At 41.9% G+C, this 23,700-nt stretch overlaps 2 protein-coding genes across 2 annotated transcripts; one reads left to right on the top strand and one right to left on the bottom strand.

Moving 5' to 3' along the window:
• Positions 1-932: 932 nt before the first annotated feature.
• On the bottom strand, positions 933-15,525 carry scd (stearoyl-CoA desaturase (delta-9-desaturase)). Its single transcript, XM_083634880.1, has 6 exons — positions 15,409-15,525; positions 14,795-15,062; positions 10,800-10,930; positions 10,060-10,265; positions 3,515-3,747; positions 933-3,329 (listed from the first exon to the last, which is right to left on the bottom strand). The coding sequence occupies exons 2-6, from the start codon at positions 15,033-15,035 to the stop codon at positions 3,130-3,132; spliced, it is 1,011 nt and encodes a 336-aa protein (XP_083491006.1). The 5' UTR covers positions 15,036-15,062; positions 15,409-15,525; the 3' UTR covers positions 933-3,129.
• A 1,596-nt stretch (positions 15,526-17,121) lies between these two features.
• dnajb12b (DnaJ heat shock protein family (Hsp40) member B12b) lies at positions 17,122-23,520 on the top strand. The gene is made up of 9 exons (XM_083635714.1): positions 17,122-17,257; positions 17,755-17,932; positions 18,091-18,236; positions 18,393-18,566; positions 18,660-18,730; positions 18,948-19,057; positions 20,931-21,103; positions 22,363-22,504; positions 22,622-23,520. Exons 1-8 carry the CDS (start codon positions 17,125-17,127, stop codon positions 22,482-22,484), a joined length of 1,107 nt encoding a protein of 368 aa, XP_083491840.1. The 5' UTR covers positions 17,122-17,124; the 3' UTR covers positions 22,485-22,504; positions 22,622-23,520.
• The last annotated feature ends 180 nt before the right edge of the window (positions 23,521-23,700 follow it).

The raw sequence follows: 23,700 nt of genomic DNA on the forward strand, positions 1-23,700 counted from the left end.
TGATTAATTTAGTGATTGCAACTGTGTGTAGCACTACTGCCCAAAACAAATTCCCCCTCGGGGATATTAAAGTTGATCTTATCTTATCTTAAATAATTAGACCAAATCCAGGCCCAACAAGCTAACATTCCCTGTGCTGCTGACAGGAGACCAAATGAACTGATCAAGCACACTGCTCAATTCCACACTGCTACTGAAAATATTTAACACAATTTTGAGGGTTTCCCTGACATCTGGAACCATGATGGTGACAAATTAACAAAGGACCTATTCATGTTAAGATTAAGCTACACCTGCTGATTAAGCTACACCTGCTGTCCACATTTTTAAATCATAAAAAAACGATGCTCATTGTGTTGGAAATCAACATTGAAACATTTCCTGAGATGACCCCATTGCACTGGATCTTTAACTTAAAGGGAACAGAACAAATTGAACAAAAAACAAATTGGCCTTTGACCAAAATATTGCACATCAGATCATATTTCCACCCTCTGTACCCTTGTGGAAAAACCTGTTTGGCATGAAGGTCTGAAGCGTGGAAATTGTGATATACCGTAATCAGTACAGTGTACCTGGAGGCAAAGCTGGCAATAAAAGAACAGATGGAGAGAACATACAGTATTGTGCATGTGAAAAAGGAAGACAAACAACTATTCATTGAATTACAAGTGTATTGAAAATACCTGTGAATTTTATTTCAGAATATATTTCATATTTTACATATTCAATAGACTTGACAACCTTTTGACCCCCCCCCCCCCCCCTAATCATGAACAAACAATTATTTTGGCGCTCAGAACAGCAAGAGTTGTCTGCATGGCTTGTGATAAGTGTCAGGTTTGGTAAGTGCTCTGATGCTCTAACATTCCTCATTATAGTCACAAGCAACTTTGCTTTGAAGTTTCATATTGAGATGCCATGTATTAAAAGTAGTTGGCACATCCATCCGGGTCCATTTTATTAGTTTTTTTTTTTTTACAAAAGTTAAATCTCTCCTGCCAAAGACGATTAAACATTTGCAGCAGGTGTAAAAGTTTGTATCTACTTTTTCTGAACACAAAATAGATCAGTAAATAGTCTCCATGTACTTTGATGTAGTGCTACCATTGACCCTTACGTGGTAGGCTACGTAAGAATATGTTGCACCTGGTGCACGCTGGACCTTGGTCAGATTTGCTTTGTGGTTCTTGTACCTATTTGTCTTGAGAGACAGGATGTGAAGATCAGGAATGGATGTAAGTCATAAGGCATTGGGTAGTAGTATCCTGACTCCCGGGGGGGGGGGGGGGGGGGGGGACAGGTGCTCCAAATCATTGTATTTTAGCAGACTATACGCCAAATTTGAGACTGCAGAAATTCTATATATTTATAAAAAATCAACAAAAACTTCTTTAGAGCTATTTTCTCAATAAATAATACATATGCATTCAAGCACACAACCAGAATTGATGAATATAAAAAGCAATGCGCCTGAAATGATTCCAGCGACATTCAGCTTTATAGGACATCAAAGGGAAACCAGGCCATTTTTCACAAAAGTAACACGGCAACAGTTCTGATGATTCAAACGCTATGCTACTTCACAGTACATTACAAAAATAGATGCAGTGCAGCAGTTCCGCCATTAGTCACCAAAAAATAGCTCACCACAACACCTATATACCATGCACGGCATGTTGCTTTGTAACACCAGAACTGTTACATGATTGGCTGCTACATCAACCGACGAGAACCCCTTTTCCTTTTCCCGCAGCGGCCTCATCTCCCGCTGCAAATGTTTCAGGACAAGAGAGAGAGACGTGGAGGAAGTCTCGGGAAAAGCAAAGCAACCGACGCTACCACATTTGGTAAAAAACCTTCCACAATTGTATGTTGAGTGGAGAAGCAATATCGAGCTACACTGTGCTATAGGCCCATCTATACTGTGCCACATATGCATGGCTGTTCAAATGTCAACAGTTGGCACATTCTTGGTACTATGACATACTCATTAAAAATAACACAATTGAACATTGCATGGTACAAGGTTAAAAGTAACATTTAACATTTAACATTGATTATTCATATTGAATGGCAGTTTCAATTTTGCGATGTGTCCCTTTCGTTGTCCTGAGAAAGCGCTATCCAATCATGTCACAGACGCAATGTGTGTTCCTATTGCACCGCCACCGCCACAGGGTTATGTATTCAACTGTCAATGCCTTTATCTGAATGGTTTTGGCTGTTCTACAGGTGTGATTGAAAGAAAGAAACATTATTCTCTCATTTGGAAACATGTTTGGTATACTGGTTGTCAGTACAGTATAATCAGGTAATGGGAAAACATTACGGTCTGGGTTCCTGCACTCTTTCAACATGTTTAGTAATCATAGTTCGTCATATAAATAGCCAGCATCTTCCAACAGGACATGAAAGTGATTCATATTGTTAGCAATATTAGAGCGCTCAAAAAGTTAATTTAAACCACTGTAAAAACTTGCTGTAAACGGCAATAATGTCATACAAAGGCAATAGTCTCCAAACCACCATCATACCCTACCAGATGAAACATTGCATCATACCCTATTATTCATTGTAAATTCTGACTAATGTTTGAGTAATAATTTCTAGAAAATTGTTTGGCTACGTGACTCACATTGCATGAAGACGATGCACACCAAAGTGCCAAAACAGCTGAAAATGTAGTTGACCTGGTGAAATGAAGCTACTTCAATCCTAGAACATCTTCGACAACTTGATTCTGACGATTGATTGCCTATGCAACAGTTAGTAACATTGCAACAGATTGGGCTGTCTGAGCTATAGGAGCAGAGGCTATGCTGGGAGCTGTCTGAGCTATAGGAGCAAAGGCTATGCTGGGAGCTTTGCAAAACATCTTGAACCTTTTCTTTTGTCGCAGCTACAAACCACAAAACAACAAGCTAAATGATCTCAACACCCGCATGAAGCTGACGTTTATCTTCAGGATACTAGAAATGTATGTATAGCTGTCAAAGGCAGCATGGGGGGGTATGGTTGTAGCTAGCTACACAAAAGAAACAAGCTCCTCCCAATAAATTACACTATTTACTTGTTGGCTTCGTCTTTTAGGTTCTTTGTCTTGAAGCTGAACGCATTTTGAAAAGCTTAGCCACTTCTGTGGCTTCCGTCTCCTGTGCGCTGGATCCGGGCGTGGACTGCTTCCCGGGACACTTTCTTAGGGTCCTTCGCTAGGCCCAAGAAGCACATCAAGTTGATGAAACAAGTAGTGAGGTTGATCTTGCAGCCAAACTCACTTGTTGCATAGTCATAGGGAAACGTGTGGTGGTAGTTGTGAAAGCCCTCACCTGAAAGGCAGAGGAAAGAGTCGTCAGTTGATGGTCAAAATATATGCTCTCATGTTCTTGACCTAATGTGCCCCAAAGACATGCATTCGAGTCTGTATTGAATAATGATCTGAATAACTTTTAGTGGTCATTTTGATTATAGATTGAATTTCATTTTTATTTCCATTTGAACTTGTTTTCCATACCTATGGCACTGAATGCCACAAACGTGTTCTCCCTGGGGTTGATGGCGTGGTCATAGGGCCGGTTTCCCCACATGTGAGCTGCGCTGTTGACCAGCCAGGTGGCGTTCAGGACCATGGTGTACCTCAGCAGAGCCGGGACGAAGTAGGCCACCCACAGGGACTCGCCCCACAGGTACCACGGCACCAGCATGGGCACCAGGAAGCACATGATCACCACGGACGGCTTGTAATACCTGCAGAGGAAAAGCCCAGGAATTATCTTCCATCCCCTTATTCCTTATTACCGTAGTTTCAATTACAAGCAGAGTCGGATTCAAGAGGAAACTGAGAAAATGTGTCACTCAGAAAAAGATTCTCTTAGATTGATTTCATTTGTATGTTTGTTATTGCATTCTGTTATGAGTTATGTCTGCTTTATGTTGACTATTTTCTTTCCAATTAATAATTGTTTTAGCTTGTGATCGTTTTATGTATCTGTGTGGTTTAGAATTCTTTTCAACTAATCGATCAACTAAATTATTTTCTGTGTAATGTTTCTGGTTATTGTTGTATTATTTGATTTCATTATGTATTTTTATTTTAAATGTTTTGTTTTATATTGTAATTTCAGACCCCAGGAAGAATAATCGCTGCTTGAGGCAGTGGTTAATGGGGATCTGAAATAAATAAATAAATATTTAGCTAGCCATGAAAATGATGCTACACTTGCTACACTTTTTATATTATATGTTTTTATATTGTTATATTCTTTTTGCCTGGGTCCAGACCTTCGACTCCACCCACTCCACGGACTTGAGTTTGGCTGCTCTTGGTCTGGCATCGTCATATGCAAATGCATTTTCTCCGGTTTCACCAGCGATTAACCAATCAGCGCTGAGGTGGATCAGTGTCAATAAACAACCCAACGGGCAGGACTAAGCCATTGTGATCAACAACCGCTTCACAATGTAACAACAATGGCTGTAACAACAATGGCTGTGGCCGTTGCCTACTGTCGAGGCTGTTTTAAATTAAAGCACCAATTTGAAATCCACGGCACACTGCTTGGAGGGCATTTATTCAAAGGGGAGATGTTTTATTTATTTATTTACGTTCGCCCAACTGGAGTAACGGACGTAAGTTTCAGACCGATATTGGTCTCTAGTGATTGGTTGGAATTCCCCTGGGGGGATCCTGTCATAGAAATAACTTAAACAGAGTGCAATCTCAGACTAGAAGATGGAAATGAGTGTAACAAGTTGACAATTCAGTCGGATATCAGCTAATGTTATTTTTCTTTTTACCAATTTTTTATTTACTTTATTTTCCACAAGGTTTGCAGGTGTACATCAACAAGTAACTTCTGTCAAATAAGTTTGATATATGAAGTTCACGTTTGTTCGTTTATGATTTGGATTTTGTGAAGAACGAGAGGCATTCTTCCAAACTAGGGGGCAGTCTATACAGTAGATCAGGGGTTCCCCAACTTTTCCGAACAAGTACCACTATGTACCAAACCACATTTCCCGGGGGCCACTTCCACTGCATATAGACGGTTTTCACCAGAGCGCAACCCCACAGCACTTCCTTTTTCTCAGCATTTGGCAAACTGCAGAAATATTCACTCGACATCGTTACTTTTGTTTTCGGCGCTCAGCTGTATAGACGGTTTTCACGGAATGGTCAGTCCTGCACTTGAATGTTTTTTTTTCTTTTATGTCCATAGCAAACACTGCAACAGGAAGTGAGCGGGGGTTTAATTTAGAATGTTTTTGTTGTCAAGTTAAAACCGTCTATACCAAATTTGTTCCCCCCATAAAATAAAATTAGCTGATTTAACCATGAAATAGCAGCAGAAAGGCTAAATAACAATATAAGGCTACTGGCTCAGAACGGACACACACACACACACACACACACACACACACACACCAAAATTGACCGTAAACTTTGGTTATATAGCCACCTTCCTGACAAGTTAGCATGACGTGGTTGGTACCATTCGATGAGCCCGCTACAGCCTCTGAGAGTAAATATTCAAAATTGTGATATTTCCCAAATATCGTGATATTTCTGAAAATAGGCCCAAGCCGGCTACTCCTCAGGGCTTATGTGTACATGTATATGTAAAAACTGTTGTCTGTAAAAAAAATAAGGGGGGGGGAGAGGAGAGGGAGAAAGGAGCCAGTTGAGGTGATTGGGGCATCTGGTAAGGATGGCACCTGGTCGCCTCCCTAGGGAGATTTTCTAGGCATGTCCAGCTGGGAGGAGACCATGGGGCAGACCGAGGTTCTAGGCTGATTCACATTCGTCTTTACGTGGGGTTCAAAGGTAACGGAGAGGACTTAGTCCAGTTTATTTTGTAAATGGAGACAGCTAGATACAGTTTATTTTGTAACTGGAGACAGCTAGATACAGTAGATAGACATCATCAGCAAATAAGGATATTGTGCTGGGTTGTGCTGGAGATTACCTAATGGACTGTGCCAATGGCTCCAGTGATAAAATAAATAACATTGATGAGATTGGATCTGCTTGACAACTGCTTCTGTTTATTTTGAAAGGAGGAGAGCGTATGTTACCTGTGACTACACTGGCTGAAGGAAAGGATACAAATCATGTTTTAACATGTTCATAAAATAATTCTAATGATAATTATGCCCCTAAACCCATATGATTCAATACGGACCATAAAAAAGGCCACTCAAGTCGGTGGAAGCAGGCCTTTTCTGCATCGACTGATATTGTCAAATTGTTATATTGTTTTTTCCATGAAAATGTGTATTGATGATCCAACACACATTTCCTTCAGGACAATAACGTTGATCTAATCTTCAACGCACCTGCTGTGAGCATAACACCAACACCTTACCTTAATTCACCTGCTGTGAGCATAACACCAACACCTTACCTTAACTTAACTCACCTGAGCCCTGTACTACGAAGCTAGTTTAACAGATCCGCGATAAGTCCCTTTGATCTGGTTTGACTGAACAGGATCAAAGCTATCTAGTTAACTGATACTACGACGCTGGTTTTCTACTAGGTAAGTGGACCTGGGATCTGCCTGTGCACGCGCACGTTTTTCGCTCGTGCACAGGCGCGCGTCCACGCGAAAGAGGTGCGCTAGCCAATCACATTATGAACAGCTGAGTTGATCCACGCCCACACCCATTTCCTCGTTCAATGCAAGCGCAGTGCATGATCAGAGTTTTAGCGGATATTTAATGTATCCGCGATTTAATGTCAGAATGAAAATCCGCGTTGGATAGTCTGCTGAAGGGCTGTCTAAAGCAGCAGCTTGTATTCACATCAGTCATTTGATTTACTTTGATCAGCGATTTCTGTCTGATACAGCTGCATTGATACAGCAGCAACAAATGTAAATGTGTAATCTCAGTCTATACATTTCCACAATCTGTAAGCCTATTTAGACCATAGATTTAGAAACGCATGCTCAATGAATAATGATCTCTATCACTCATGTGTGTGGTTGCACTGATCGAATAATTCATATATAAAATAGCCTAGTATAAAGCCTAATAGCCTACTATAAAAGAGAAAACTGCTGAACTGAATTGAGACGATGCGGGCATAGTTATCATTGATAAAAACTAGCCTATTTTTGCTCATATATTGGCATACAGCCTACAGGACACAGTTCCAGCTGAAAGATGCAAGAATAGCCTGCATATTTAGTATTGGGGCTATCCATATTTATCCCATATCTATATTATATGTATAGGCTTTTCTGGCATGTAGGAGAATATCACCCTCACTCCATTTGAGGGTCCATTCATGATATGCGCCGCGGTGATTAATAGTGATCATATTTCTCCACGCATCGTTGAGCTGTTAAGACATAAAGTGGTAAGTAGGCTTAATTTAATTATGTAGCCTACAGAGCCACGAATGTTTTGCTTGTTCTATTCTCAGTTGACTGCAATCTATTTTTCATATGGCGATCTTATGAATGGTGAGTGACTCCAGAGAGCCGATTATATGGGTCTCTCATGGATTTTGATCTTATCCTCTGAAGCTAACCTGGTCGCGACCAGGTTAGCTTTGCAGCGTCAGTTGCCATGGTGATTGAAAGTTAACTTGCTTTGTAGTACGGCTAAACCAGGTTTAAACTCAAACTTACTCGGATAAGGCATTAAACTAGCTTCGTAGTACAGGGTACTGCTGTGAGCATAACACCAACACCTTACCTTAACTTAACGCACCTGCTGTGAGCATAACACCAACACCTTACCTTAACTTAACGCACCTGCTGTGAGCATAACACCAACACCTTACCTTAACTTAACGCACCTGCTGTGAGCATAACACCAACACCTTACCTTAACTTAGCATCAAAATCAAATACTCTCTCTACCTGTCGGCCATTATCCTCCTTTACATGAAAGAGAATTCAATGCAGGCGGCCTTGAAGTGAACTTTAATATTAGGCTCGTTTGAGATGAGCGAGTTCTGTGCAGATTTGACATGCTTGTCCCGTTGCATGATGGTTAGAAAAGTTGTGTGACTTGCTCCGCCTGCGTGAGCCACGGCACTGAAGCTGCTCTTCACCGACTGCACAGCTCAGAGGAGGACGAGAAACGCATCACACACCCACAGTGAAGTGTAGAAACGTCTATTTTCTATCTATTCCAAGCTGTCACTCCATATTTGACATAAATACCACCTGTAATGCCTACATTCAAATACAAATAAGTCATCTGAAGGTCTGGGTCATTTGAGCAGTTTGTGTGGGTGGTGCTAATGCACATTTTAACTTGTTTACCAACCGCCGTTAAATAAAACCGTAGAAGAAGAAAAGCAGCAGTGAGTGTGCAGTCTGGGGTGTTGGGCTTGTTGTGTTGGGCTTGTTGACGCCTCGCCTGACTGCACTTGGCTGCTCTCGTCTGCTTTCCAGGCGAGGCAGCAGTCAACTCAAACCAGCCTACAGCTGTATGTGTTGCCAGTGGTGTTTTTGAGCCTGTGTGAACCCAGCCTTCAATGTGATGTCACGACGGAATTTGATGCTGTTGTTGTTGTTGTTGTTGTCTGTCCATAGTTGTTTGATTTCCCTGACTTAGCATCTTACTTCTTTTGTATGTTTTTCTTTATGTTAATAGATCCCATGGTTGGGTAGTTTATAAATCCCATTTTGGGGTATTTTAAAAGGTGTTTCTGGAGCGTTATTTTTGGGTCAATGGTGGATTGGTGGATGGGACGTAACAATAATGTAGCTCTCAGCAGATGAAATACTGAACAACTTGTAACCAGTTTAACTGTTACCTTGTTAAACCACACTGTCAAATTATAACCTGCACCACAGTCCCAAAGCTTCTTTGGTGTGGTGGGTGAGATGGAGCAGATGGAGGCGGAGGAGTTTATTTTTTGGCATATTTGACCTTTAGACTTAATATAATGCTATGCATCACCCATGGTAAAACTGCATAAATAAATACTTACTGTGTACTGAGTATTACTGTATCACATTATCAGAATTATGAAAAGCACTGACAATGTTTACAGTCCACATTATCTAGCAGAGGAGTGAAGTACACCATTTGAAGATTAAACAATTTAAGATTAATATTTAGTGACTAGATGAAGTATATAAATTAATATTTAGTGACTAGATGAAGTATATAGAATAATATTTAGTGACTAGATTAATTATATAGAATCATATTTAGTGACTAGATGAAGTATATAAATATTTAGTGACTAGATGAAGTATATAGATTAATATTTAGTGACTAGATGAAGTGTATAGATTAATATTTAGTGACTAGATGAAGTGTATAGATGAATATTTAGTGACTAGATTCGAAGTGTATAGATGAATATTTAGTGACTAGATGAAGTGTATAGATTAATATTTAGTGACTAGATGAAGTATATAAATATTTACTGACTAGATTAAGTACCGTATATAGTAGATGAATATTTAGTGACTAGATTAAGTATATAGTAGATGAATATTTAGTGACTAGATTAAGTATATAGATGAATATTTAGTGACTAGATGGAGTATATAGATGAATATTTAGTGACTAGATGGAGTATATAGATTAATATTTAGTGACTAGATAAAGTGTATAGATTAATATTTAGTGACTAGATGAAGTGTATAGATTAATATTTAGTGACTAGATTCGAAGTGTATAGATTAATATTTAGTGACTAGATGAAGTGTATAGATTAATATTTAGTGACTAGATGAAGTATATAAATATTTACTGACTAGATTAAGTATATAGTAGATGAATATTTAGTGACTAGATTAAGTATATAGATTAATATTTAGTGACTAGATGGAGTATATAGATGAATATTTAGTGACTAGATGGAGTATATAGATGAATATTTACTGACTAGATGGAGTATATAGATGAATATTTAGTGACTAGATGGAGTATATAGATGAATATTTACTGACTAGATGGAGTATATAGATGAATATTTAGTGACTAGATGGAGTACCGGTATATAGATGAATATTTACTGACTAGATGGAGTATATAGATGAATATTTAGTGACTAGATGAAGTATATTGACTAAAACGACTTACTTCCTTTGAAACATTACAACTTTGTCAGTCCTCAGGTCAGTGAGCTCCAGCTTGCGTCCTTTTTCAATGACATCAGGGTGCTTGCGCACCAGGAGCCAGCCAATATGGGCGAAGAAGAACCCCCGAGTGGCGTTGTGAGGGTCAGCATCTGTCTCTGAGAACTTGTGGTGAACCCTGTGGTCTCGAGCCCATTCAAAGATATCATTCTGTGGGTTGGAGTAAAGACAAAGGTTGTATACACTGTAACCTCAACATAGTACTTCTTACACAATTATGAAAACTCCCATTATCATGTGGCTGTGGGATCTATGTCAGCTGGTAGATACTAGGGATGTCCCCATGTACCCAAATCCGAATACGTTTTTCAAAAAATGGTGTGTGTGTGTGTGTATATATATATATATATATACATATATATACATATATATATATGGTCCAAGTGAAATGTTGCTATGGTCTCTCCTGATTCTAAATATAGCTGAATCGCTTGGTTTGACCAAGTAAAATATTTTTTATAAGCATTTCACGAAATGTCTATGGAAAAATAAAATGGCGGATAAAAACCCTTGGTTCGTATGCCTAACCCGGAAGTGGGCGTGACTTTGGCTCTCTAACATTTGTCCAATTTAACATGACTTTTGGTATAAACCATGCCCACTTCCGGTCTTCTATCCGAATAGATAATTGTGTTGGTTGAACAGATACAGATAATCACGTCTTAGTACACCTCTGGTAGATACCTGAAAGGCCATGGAGTTAGCAACGGCAAGAAAGATCCGTAGAGGTAATGAGGCCTTGAAGGACCGGTGGCTCCACAGGCGATGAGCTCCTGCAGTCACTCCTAAAGCACTTATCAAGAAGCAAAACAGAGCTGTGGGGGAAACAGAGGAATGCATCAACACATTCGTTTGACCACATTCATACAGCAATATTTTATTGCACCAATACTGCACAGTGTAACAATGGAAAACAATCTAGTGTGTATGATCTATTTTCGACACGCTAGTAACACATTGTTACTGGTAATGTCCACTCATTTTCTATTTTCTGTGGTTAGTCAGTAACCTGACTCCGCCAGATGGTTAGTTAGTCAGCGGGTGACAAAAGAACTCAACATGCAACATCTGCACTGTAATACACCACAAACAGATTCCTGAGGTCTTGTAATGGAGTTATTTTTCATCTAGTTTATATATTGTTTTGCCTTTTGAATGAAAACTAATTAGGTCTGCAGATATTCTTCAATAAAAAGTTCAATATACCACGTTACGTACGTTGGCTTCCCAACACATTTCATTTTGACTGCAGCAGAGTTAGAGTTAAAGATCCAGTGCAATTATTTCAACTCGTGAGGAAAGGTTTGATGTTGATTTCTAACACAATGAGCGTCGTTTGATCCGTTTTTGATGGTTAAGATAAGATGGTACAAAGCTTGTATGACTGAGTGAGAGTCTAACCTTACACTGCACACCAATATTTCTAACTTTTTGGGACAAATACTCAGTGCTGGAACTTTGATACTGATTGTCTTTCTGTATTGTTCTTCTGTCTGTCTTCTGACTATTGATGTGACCGCTATGCTGCATACTTACACTATAAAGTCAAATTGCTCCTATGCAATCTGATTACCTACTGTGAATCTGAAGAAGAAACACCTGTAGCATTATCAGTCTATCAGACTATCAAGCATGATACAGTACCTGCCCATTTGTTGCTCTTAACACATTGACTGCCAGCCGTTTTTTTCTTGCTGTAGGTAGCTTCTGCCAAGCCGTTTTTTGAGGATTGTGGCTCATTTTACAAGCGCCGAGGATTATTTTCTGCTTGGAGTTTGTGAACATACAATATCTCAAAAGTACTAATAGAATGTGTACTTTCTCTGTCTAAAAGAGTTAGTTTGTAGAGTTAGTAGTTATGTAAGCATTAGCAGTTGAATACAGCATGGTTTTAGCATCAGAAAAAATATTCAGAGATAAACGGCTTTTTGTGAAATTCGATAGAACTGTCACTTTAACCATTCATTTTTGGCTCTCTCTCTATCTCTCTCTCCCTCCCCCTCTCGCTCTCTCTCTCTCTCCCTTCCCCTCGCTCTCCCTCCCTCTCTCTCTCTCTCTCTCTCTCTCTCTCTCTCCCTCCCTCTCGCTCTCCCTCCCTCTCTCTCTCTCTCCCTCCCTCTCGGGAAGGAGACGCACTAGGTTTAATCCTAGTGAGAGGGGGAGAGGGAGAGAGAGAGAGAGAGAGAGAGAGAGGGAGGGAGGGAGAGAGAGAGAGCGAGAGAGAGAGAGAGAGAGAGAGGGAGAGAGCGAGAGGCAGAGTTGCTTCAACTCCTCCCTCTTCTTGGCTGCAGCGGCCGTCACAGTCTCACGGTACGTGCACATCTACGATGGCACAGCGGCTTGCCTGCTGAAAAAGCCGCTTTGACGCTGCATCTTGATAGGCTGTCTTGCTGTATTCTCGATTCTGATTGGTCCATTTCAACATCGCGCTGGAACCGCCCCCAGCGTTTCAGCGTTTCACTGTCGCAGACTAGAGGCGGCTTCTCTCCGAGCGGCTTCACGCTCGCGGGGCGGGACTAGGGCGGGACCTTTCGTTGAAGCTACCCAATGACAGCTCTTCCTACACATTTCCTCCCCGCACCCTCCTGTGTACAACGTTTCTACAGGCTACAGCTCCAAGCTGGAAGCTGGTTTGCACGCCCACAAAACGCTGCGACACAGCGGAAAAGCGAATTTGCCATTGTAGATGTGCACGTACCGTCAGTGCTTTTGCTGCTGTCCTGTGCCTGTCTGCAGGCTGCTGTTTGAGGAAGTCGGCATGGACTCGCTCGCTTCTTGGGAGTTTTGGTTGAGAGAAGCTTTTGCGATTCTGGTCATATTTATGCTGCGTGTTTCAAAGTGTGTTCCACCTGTAATGTATTATGTAAATTTGCAATCCCGCATCGCCAGCAATCAGCGCGAAAACGAGAGCGTTTTCCCCCAACCATTTTCATGAGAATGTAATACTGTAAAATCGCCTCGCCATTTCCTTGAATGGCTTGCTCCCTTTTTCTTTGATTTCGCTCGTCTGGGGGAGCACTGTCAACACTTAGTGGGTCGGTAAAATAGATTATACACATTCAATACCTCCAATAATTGTATAGGAGACGTAAAAGGGATTGATCAACGCCCCACCGTCAAAAAAAAAAAAACGATTTTTTTGACGAGTACACTCGTCGCTGGCAGTTAACAGCTGGATTGTGTTTGACGAGTACACTCGTCGCTGGCAATCAAGGTGTTAAATTAAAATAAAAAGTACTGAAAGTGAAAGTAGCGCTGTTTTTCTCATTATCCTGCTTCTACCTGTATCATGGACTTAAGGTTTTCTGCATTATATATACATAGTATTGGTACTGTAATAAACTGCAGTATTGTGATAAAACATTGTACCAACCAGTTGTTATCAAACAGACTATGTTGTTGTTATGATGGAGTAAAACTGATTTTCCTGACCAGCATGTAGGCTACTAAACATTGTTCTGCTTCCTGTTGCAGCCTACCTACACTGTAGACTACACTGACTGAGCTACATAGCCTACTCACTGTATAAGCTAGTGCCCAACAATATTACACTGACTGAGCTACATAGCCTACTCACTGTATAAGCTAGTGCCCAACAATATTACACTGACTGAGCTACATAGCCTACTCACTGTATAAGCTAGTGCCCAACAATATTACACTGACTGAGCTACATACTCACTGTATAAGCTAGTGCCCAACAATATTACACTGACTGAGCTACATAGCCTACTCACTGTATAAGCTAGTGCCCAACAATATTACACTGACTGAGCTACATAGCCTACTCACTGTATAAGCTAGTGCCCAACAATATTACACTGACTGAGCTACATAGCCTACTCACTGTATAAGCTAGTGCCCAACAATATTACACTGACTGAGCTACATAGCCTACTCACTGTATAAGCTAGTGCCCAACAATATTACACTGACTGAGCTACATAGCCTACTCACTGTATAAGCTAGTGCCCAACAATATTACACTGACTGAGCTACATAGCCTACTCACTGTATAAGCTTGTGCCCAACAATATTACACTGACTGAGCTACATAGCCTACTCACTGTATAAGCTAGTGCCCAACAATATTACACTGACTGAGCTACATAGCCTACTCACTGTATAAGCTAGTGCCCAACAATATTACACTGACTGAGCTACATAGCCTACTCACTGTATAAGCTAGTGCCCAACAATATTACACTGACTGAGCTACATACTCACTGTATAAGCTAGTGCCCAACAATATTACACTGACTGAGCTACATACTCACTGTATAAGCTAGTGCCCAACAATATTACACTGACTGAGCTACATACTCACTGTATAAGCTAGTGCCCAACAGTAGGATATTAGGAAGATCAGACAACAACACGTCATAATATTATGGCAACGCCTCTTTGTATTAACCAGTGATGAGGGCTGGCTGGCTGACTGCACGGCAATGCCGCGGAAGCCTCAAGTAAACCTGCTGCATGACATAACATTATGTTATACAGTAGGTCATATGGTTTGAATTTTAACTCATTCCACTGACTCAAATCGTTAACGTTACTCCACTCCAATTGTCTGACAATTATTTGCCATTCCGCAGTCAGCAGCCAGCCTACATGACAGGATAAAATGGATATAGAATAAGATGATAAGTTATAACAGGTTGATAACATGTACTTACACCAAACCAAGGTCAAAGCAGATGCTGCCGGGATCAGGAATACGCCGTACAGAGCACCTATATGCAACAACGCCATCAATATGACATTTTTCCACACAATGAGCATGGCAGGTTTGGGGCCTTCTTTCTCTCGGTACGAGTGATCAAATACGTCTTCTACTGTGGCTGCTGCCTGTGTCGCCTCTGGAGGAGCGTTCTCATTCCTCAACCTGTGCTTCTCCGCCGCTCCTGTCTCCGTCATTGTGGCTGTGGGTTGGTGATGTATTGACTGGCAAAGATGAGAAACGTGTGTTATCTCTGTTATTTTTCGCAAAACATCAATATTATTATGTTAATAATTTCTGTGCTAACCAGGTTAAGCTAGCTAACCGCAGCTGGCTGGTGGTGTGTTGCGGCCGTGGAGATTGAGAAGAGGATGCTGCTCAGTGTTGCCAGATCTCGCGAGAGAAATAAGCAACCAGGGCATTCGAAGAAGACCCGGGTGCTTGTATCTCTCGCGAGATCTGACAATACTGATGCCGCTGGTTTGACAAACGACACGCGCTGCGTTGCATAACACCGATAATGTTTTACAGTTGCAGGAAAAAACGCACGGCAAAACACACACAACTCACCGAATGGAGACTGACGAGAGGAAATAAAGCACAGCGTCTGGAATATAGGAATAGTGATGAGGCTGGTCTGCTTCACTCAACTACGCCGATCAAATACAGATGCCAGTTATGGCTCACAGTACGCATCTGCGAGAGATGCAGCCTCGAGACGCTTCGGCAACGATCGGCCAATCAAGGCTTCGATGCCGCCTCATGGTCGATCTCTGATTGGCTGCGCGTTTATCTGCTGTTCACCTTTTATTCGTTCCCTGCCAGATGTACATATTACCCACCCACCCAGTAGTGTCCAGACTAGACGTGTTGAATTAATCATACGCATAGCATAATAAGCTTTTCACTCACCATGGATTTATTGCAATGACATGACATGAGCACAACGCCAATAGCTATAAGCACCAAATTGAACAAAAATAGACATCCACACGCACGCGCGCACGCACGCACGCACGCACGCACGCACACACACACACACACACACACACACACACACACACACACACACACACACACACACACACACACACACACACACACACACACACACACACACACACACATATGACACACACACACACACACACACACACACACACACACACACACACACACACACACACACACACACACACACACACACACACACAGCAATATTCAAGTGATTTTTTTAAAGTACGATACTGCACTACAAGCTCACAACGAGCACTACACGAATGCTGTTACCCACAGGACTAGCATATTATGAGTCAATTACAGTGATAAACAAGACAAAACACACCTTATAGACCAGTGGTTCCTTGAGCTGGTTCCAGGGGGTCCACAGCAAATTGATGAATTGTTAAACTTCATCGTCTATTTTGAGCATAGTTTCACTGTTATCTCTTCTGGACAAAATCATATAAAATATTCACAAATTTGGGCCTGAGAGACAATCTCATTAAATGGGGGTCTGTGGCTCTAATGTGTGCAAAACTATGGTAGTTGATATGAAAATGAGAATCACAGACTCATTATAAACTCACTAATGAGTAGTAGGACTAGGCTACCACAGATAGGTATACCCTGTAAGCTACTCTACTCAGGATAAGAAATAAGAATAGTCTTTACTATATACTATTATTATCCTGACTACTATATCACTATATCACTATAGACTCGCTATAGTAATAATCACTATAGACTCTAGTGATTATTGGTTCAGGCACCTGATGATTCTTTCCAGTTGGCTATGAAAAGCAAGGTGATAGCCTAATCATTGACTGTATGAGATAATAAAAAAATAAAGGGCAGAATTTGCAGACAGAAGGTAATGAACGGAGAACTATAGTTTCATTAGTGTGACCCCCAAAATGGAAATCTGTTGTTCGCCCACATAAACTGATTTGGTTTTTACAATTGAAACTGCAGCACTGTTGAACAGACGTGTCATCGTCACTTTGCTTCTTGCACGGCCTAGATTTAAAAGCAGAGTGTGTCTCCATCTAGTGGAGAGAGGGTGAAGCGCAGAGGGTAGCTGTTTGTGTTTATTTGGCTTTGTAAGCAGGCCCAATATGCTGCTGTTTAGTGTTTACTAGACGGCGGGTCTACGATGAATACCTCTGACTGATCCACGCATTGATAGATTTCAGCAAGTGCCACTCTCTTTTAGCTTGCAGCACCAACCGCGACGTCATCACCGCGCGTCTTTATTTACTTCTGGTCCAGTAGCCGCCCGCTGTCATGGAAGTAAACCGGGATGAAGCGGAGCGCTGCATCGACATTGCCGCTGTGGCGTTAACCAACAACCAAACGGAGAAGGCGCAGAGGTTTCTGGAGAAGGCGCAGAGACTCTTCCCGACAGAGAAAGCAAAGGGTGAGAGACGCCCGAGTGGGTCGCTGAGCTCAGCTGTGAAGCAGCATCACCCGCAGCATCATGACATCTGCATCCCGGATGAGAGCTGCCTGCAATGCATGTAACGTTACGTTAGCCGGGGCCTTGAGAATAACAAACTATAGCTAGCTCAGTTACGTTATGCACCTCAAATTACGTTGTATTTTTTAGGGCAAGTATTATTTTCTCTTGTGTCTTGTATTGTTGATAAAATATTCATACATTAATTTGTCAGGTGTTACACCTGACCCATCACAATTGTGACCTGCAGTGTTTTTGGTTGCTTTAGGTTTTAGGCATGAGGAGTGAGATGGTTGGGATTAGGGTAAGAATATCAGGGCAGGTCACAGAATCTGATGGGTCACCAAATACGGTGTAGTAACCAAAATCTGTGATTTTCTTCACCGCTATATGGTATAGTCCATACTGAATGCTACCCTAAATAATCACACACACTTTGAATATATGCCTTCTTCTAGCACTGCTGGAGTTAATAGCTAAGAATGGATTCACACCCAGACAAGGCAGCCACACAGAGTTCAGCGGGGACTCAGGGCCTCGACAGCGGCAGACCCACAGTGAGGATATGAGACCTGAAGAGAAGCCCTCGGACACTGCCAAGACATACACTGCAGACCAATCAGATGCTGTGAAGAGGTACTCAAGTCTGATCTTCATGTAGATCTGACAGTAGTGAGCGGGAATTATGTATATGCCATGAGTTTTATGGGACCGAGCAGCTGTACCATGAGATAAAATTGAAAAATGTCAGTCTTTGCCTGGCACTTGACATCAAGTATTTGTTCCACATGCAGGATACAACAATGTAAAGACTTCTATGAAATCCTTGGGGTCCAGAAAGACGCTTGTGAAGATGAACTCAAAAGGTCTTATAGAAAACTTGCTTTGAAGTTCCATCCTGACAAGAATCATGCTCCAGGTGCAACAGATGCATTTAAAGGTAATCTTGGTTATTTGCATCATACAGAAAGCCTACGGCTATATTTGTCTAGGGCTATATTTATGGGTATAGAGTGTTTTTCTACATTTGCATATGATCTATCTATAGATGTCTCTTTTCTGATGCATATGATATTAACTTTGTCATCTCCAACAGCAATTGGAAATGCCTATGCTGTTCTAAGCAACAGTGACAAAAGGAGGCAGTATGATCAGTATGGAGAGGAGAGGAGACACCCTTCAAGACACAGCCCAGAAAATGGGAATTTCGAGGCGGATATCTCACCTGAAGACCTGTTTAATATGTTCTTCGGAGGAGGCTACCCATCAAGTTAGTTTCACTGTTTGTTTTGTATTCATGTCTGGCTTGTAAGGTGTTCCCATTGCTTCAAGTCTGTTGATCGCTGCATGTGGTTGAATCTAGGTAATGCTCATGTGTACACCAATGGAAGAATGCATTACCAGAGGCCAGAGAGAAGAGAACGACAGCGAGATGTAAGTTTGATCAATTGTTATCACTTGGGCTCTGCACACTGCAGATTTGCAAAATCATGTACTTTGCTTTGTTCAACACCAGGGGGAAACATTGAGTCATCTTTACTAAATTTTTTACCAGCTGACTCCATAGGCACATTCACTTCTATCACCATTTCCTTTCAATGGTTTTGAAACGGTAAGTATAGTTGTGTCATTTCAGTGTGCTGTTTTGCAGGGAGGCCTCGCGCTCTTCGTCCAGGTCGTGCCCATACTCGTCCTGGTTATTGTGTCAGCACTCAGTCAGATGATGGTCAACAATCCCCCATACAGCCTCAGCTTCAGGCAGTGAGTGTCATCCCTACTCTGAACACTTGCCTAAGAAGAACCATGTACAAAACACACAAACACTGCTAATAGAGTACCGCAGCGATGACATATTTTTGTAGGCTTAACCAGAAATCGCCGCCATGTTGGTTCTTAGGGGGAAAAGGCTATGGGATTTTAGAATGGGGATTTCAGTTAAATGCATGAAATAAGGTATGTGGTTAACACAAGCTTATGGGAGTGGAAATTTGTGTTCAGCAGGATAATCTTCACAAACGAGGGCCACTTTTATAACTTTATAAATGTTTTCTGAAAATTGTGTTTAAAAAATGCATTTACGCTTCAAAAGTCATAAAAGTGATTCACGTTTGTGAAGATTAAATTATCACTCCCATGAACTTCTGTTAACCACAGACATTATTTCATGCATGTAGCCGAAATCCCCATACTAAAACCCCATAGCCTTTTACCCTTACGAACCAAAGTGCTACTTCCGGACTCATTCCTGTGTCACTCTATAACACAGATAATCGTTGTTTCGCTTGTTTTGTTTTGCTAGTGGGACTGCAACTAAATATTTATTCACATTGCATAATGATCAGATGAATCCAATGTCAGAATCAGTAATTATATGAAGGTTGCACACTTCCCTTTGCACACTTGTTTTTGTGTTTTCTATAACATTGTGAAATTTAAACTTTTAGGTAAGGCTTCAAATAGGCCCATTTGGGGTTTCTGCCTGTCCCTGCACTGTACATTATGTTATCTTTGTCATCTTTGTGTATTTTTTTTAAATGTGCAAAAATAAAACGAACTAGACCGGGGCATCTCTGTAGCACCACAATGCTTCATTTAATTGTATGTTGTGAGTGACACGTGCTACGTTTATCAAAACAATTGCAGCTTGGATATTGCACTTGGCCGTATTGCGATTTTGATCATATTTAATTGTGCAGCCCTAAGTTTGAGTCAGTGAGCAAAGAATTGTTACTTGAAATGTGTGCAATTCTACTGGATTTGGTAATCTATTTATATAGATTTATCTCATCAATAATGAATGCAAGGCTTGGTAATTGGCAGGAATAGATTTGCTTATCTAGTATTTGCAGACTTTGTGTTCCTTGAGAGCAATCCATTTTATTGACATTCTGGTTTCTGGTGTGAAAGTAATCCTCTTGATGCAGCCCAAATGAGTTGCAAATATCCTCTGTTTGCAAGGATTCCTGGCTCCACATATCTCTCCGTGTGCCTATCTTTGTGTTTGAGATGCACTTCAGTAGCGACCACATCGTTATCATGATCAGTCATGATTCATGCTGAGGGTGGCAGAGCGCTGTGCTTCCCTGGGCTACTTTCAGTCATGTGACGTGTAGATCTCTCTCTCATGCTGGGTCCTATCCTCCTCACGCAGGGCAGCAGGTCATGTGACGTGTAGATCTCTCTCTCATGCTGGGTCCTATCCTCCTCACGCAGGGCAGCAGGTCATGTGACGTGTAGATCTCTCTCTCATGCTGGGTCCTATCCTCCTCACGCAGGGCAGCAGGTCATGTGACATGTAGATCTCTCTCTCATGCTGGGTCCTATCCTCCTCACGCAGGGCAGCAGGTCATGTGACATGTAGATCTCTCTCTCATGCTGGGTCCTATCCTCCTCACGCAGGGCAGCAGGTCATGTGACATGTAGATCTCTCTCTCATGCTGGGTCCTATCCTCACGCAGGGCAGCAGGTCGTGTGACGTGTCGATCTCTCTCATGCTGGGTCCTATCCTCACGCAGGGCAGCAGGTCATGTGACGTGTAGATCTCTCTCATGCTGGGTCCTATTCTCACGCAGGGCAGCAGGTCATGTGACGTGTAGATCTCTCTCTCATGCTGGGTCCTATCCTCCTCACACAGGGCAGCAGGCCACACCCACAAGAGGCTGACGGACAACCTGAAGGTGCCGTACTATGTGGGGGACCAGTTCCCCAAGGAGTTCACTGGCATGAATCTGAAGAGTCTAGAACAGGCAGTGGAGGATGATTACATTTCCAACCTTCGCAACAACTGCTGGAAGGAGAAGCAGCAAAGTAGGTGTACTCACCCCCATGCCGATGGAAGAACGAGTACAGTTCTTCTATAGGTTGAGGCGATGTCTCGTCATAGACGCTGGGATAGCTGACTCAGCCTGGCTGGGGCCGTGCTCAGGGTGGGGTAAATCCTCCCATTCTATCCATTCAGCAAAGTTAGAATTTAGCTGCTAGCCCAGCCCAGACAGACACAATCGGGGATTTGACCACCGCAGTAAACGTACATCTGAAGCAGACGTCTTGTGTTCTGCTCTAGAACCCCCAAACATGTAGTGTAGAGCCGCAGCACCGTCCTTTGGTGAGTCAGCCCATTGAGATATATGGGCGGTTTTACCCCACTCGTGCGCCAGCCGTATAACATTTTGTGGGCGTTCCCACACATGCCGACTGTCTATGGGCATGGGGGTGAGTAGAGAACGACAGATTTTTAATTTTTGGGTGAACTTCAATAGGTGTGTTTGTGCTGTCGGTTATCCCATTATCACGTCTGTGACTGAAAAAAGTGGTGCGAGTACAGACGGGTATCTTCAAGTATAACAATATAAAACCTTAATTGCCTATAAAATACATTCTAAAAAGGGTAAAGGGGAAGTGGAATACAATGATGGCATTTACCCCATTTAAGGTCAGCAGCTTGGTCTGTGTCTGGATCTCCCTGCATGCACAGCTGCATGGACTGAAAAGCACTCCGCACCAATCAGTGGCTCCTCCTCCCTGCCTGTCAGTCAATTGACCTGCTGTCAATTAAGCCAAAGAAAGATTGAACAGTGACTGACTCAGGTTCGAGGGCCCATTCAAGGGGCAACCTCCGGATCTGAAAAATTAAGCCAATGCTTCTTCAATACAGCATGATGTTCATTCAGGAAAGTATGGTCCCATTTAGAGTCAAATAGGTGATAAAGCATAGTATGTTTTGGGGGGGGGGGGGGTGATAGACTGGTCACCTGTCGCCGATCGTGGACCAATAGCAGGTGGCGCTGCAGCTGTGTGGGAACCACTGGTCTAGCTAAGCTGCTTCTGGCTCCAAATAACCAAGATGACGACGGTCAAAAAGCCAAAGTAGAGAAGTATGAGAGGGTGATAATCTAGCGAAAACATTCAGGGCCAATAAACGAAGGCGAACAGCACTTGTTTAACTGCATTGTGATGTTTTGAGAACTTCTCTTCCACACTCTTGAGTCTGCTCAATGCATTTATGGTGCTGCCGAAGACCGTTTTAGTATATATTTGTCATGGATTGTTTCTGTTGTTTCTTGCAGAAGAAGGCATGCTGTACAGAGCTCGCTATTTTGGAGACAGTGATCTGTACCAGAGAGCGCAGAAGGCCCGCACGCCGAGTTGTGCCAAGCTGTCCGAGATCACAGCCTCATTCCATGGTTGAGGTGACTTTCATATTTACACGTAAGCTCTCCAAATACATTTTTCACCCGTTTTGTTTCGGAACACATTTAATAGTCACTGCCTGCATGCGTGGTTGCAATTCACAGCTTTGACACATGCTTTCTGCATCATCTCCAGGTTTCCAGAATCAAGACAAATTATCATTTATTGGCTGTAAATAGCTCAGCTTTAACACTCAGGAGACTGAACATGACACGACAAGCAACACTACCAACAAACCAGCATCTCTCTCCTTGGAGAACACGAGATACTCAAGATGACCACGAGAATCGGTTAAAACATCTCTTTGAGATATCGGAATGTGGACTCAACCTGGACGTAATGGTTTGAGATGGGAAAAACACTCTAAAAATAATTTGTCCTCCTGAGGTGATATGGTTTTCGATAACCTCCAAGCTCCAGTTTTGATGTGCCATGAAGCTGACAGTGCCCAGCTTCACATCATGGTTTTAGCAAGAATGCAGTATGAAAGCTAAAAATAGTGAGGCAAGATGTCGTCCTACAGATGTCCTTTATGTAGCAGTTGATTAGTTAACCACAGTGAACGCTTCCTCTTCAGTTTGATGCAGTCATTATCGGTGAGCTTGAGAGACGTTTGCTGATTTGACTTCACATGCACATTCTTCTGAACTTTTAAAACTATGCAGGAATAACGTGAAACCTCTGATGAATATACTCCCAAGTCTATGGTTTGTCAAGACACTTGAACACATATTTGTCTTCTTTGCTGTAGTCTGTGTGTGGAAACAATCAGGAAATTGCCCTATACACTTAGCTTCCATCAGCTGTAGTAAGGGTCATATAGCTTGATGGCTCTCCACAATAAATGCCATAGGAATGAGAGGTGTACCTACCCACAATAGTGGGGCTGTGTTTGACAGGTTCTGGTTTTGGAGTGTAGCGTCTCTGATACTGTAAACACCCATCATGGTTTGAATTTTTTTTTTTTTTGTCTCACTATAAGTTTATATACTATGCTATTTATTGTTGAATTCTTTGTATTATTTTATTTTCAAACTGGGTTATCAGACTATAAGAAACTAGTTACGGTCTTGCTCACGTTTTCCCACCTTGTTTTTACTCGCAAATGGAAAAAATAAAATATGGATGGATGTTGGATCGGAGTCATTGTTCGGAGTGTGTGAAGTGGAGATACAGGCCCAGTCAGCACATTACTCGTGTAAAGTTGGCCAGGC

The sequence above is a fragment of the Poromitra crassiceps genome (assembly GCF_964638095.1).
Source record: "Poromitra crassiceps genome assembly, chromosome: 4".
Taxonomy (NCBI): Eukaryota; Metazoa; Chordata; class Actinopteri; order Beryciformes; family Melamphaidae; genus Poromitra; species Poromitra crassiceps.

What these genes read in the sequence shown, in the direction of transcription:
- scd (XM_083634880.1), bottom strand. Translation starts at nt 15,035, where the DNA reads ATGACGGAGACAGGAGCGGCGGAGAAGCACAGGTTGAGGAATGAGAAC. An exon ending in TGCTTTGACCTTGGTTTGGT is followed by an intron (nt 10,931 to 14,794) that starts GTAAGTACATGT and finishes TTTCCCCCACAG; the next exon opens with CTCTGTTTTGCTTCTTGATA. An exon ending in TGTGGCATTCAGTGCCATAG is followed by an intron (nt 3,330 to 3,514) that starts GTATGGAAAACA and finishes TCTGCCTTTCAG; the next exon opens with GTGAGGGCTTTCACAACTAC.
- dnajb12b (XM_083635714.1), top strand. Translation starts at nt 17,125, where the DNA reads ATGGAAGTAAACCGGGATGAAGCGGAGCGCTGCATCGACATTGCCGCT. An exon ending in CAATCAGATGCTGTGAAGAG is followed by an intron (nt 17,933 to 18,090) that starts GTACTCAAGTCT and finishes TTCCACATGCAG; the next exon opens with GATACAACAATGTAAAGACT. An exon ending in TGCAACAGATGCATTTAAAG is followed by an intron (nt 18,237 to 18,392) that starts GTAATCTTGGTT and finishes CATCTCCAACAG; the next exon opens with CAATTGGAAATGCCTATGCT.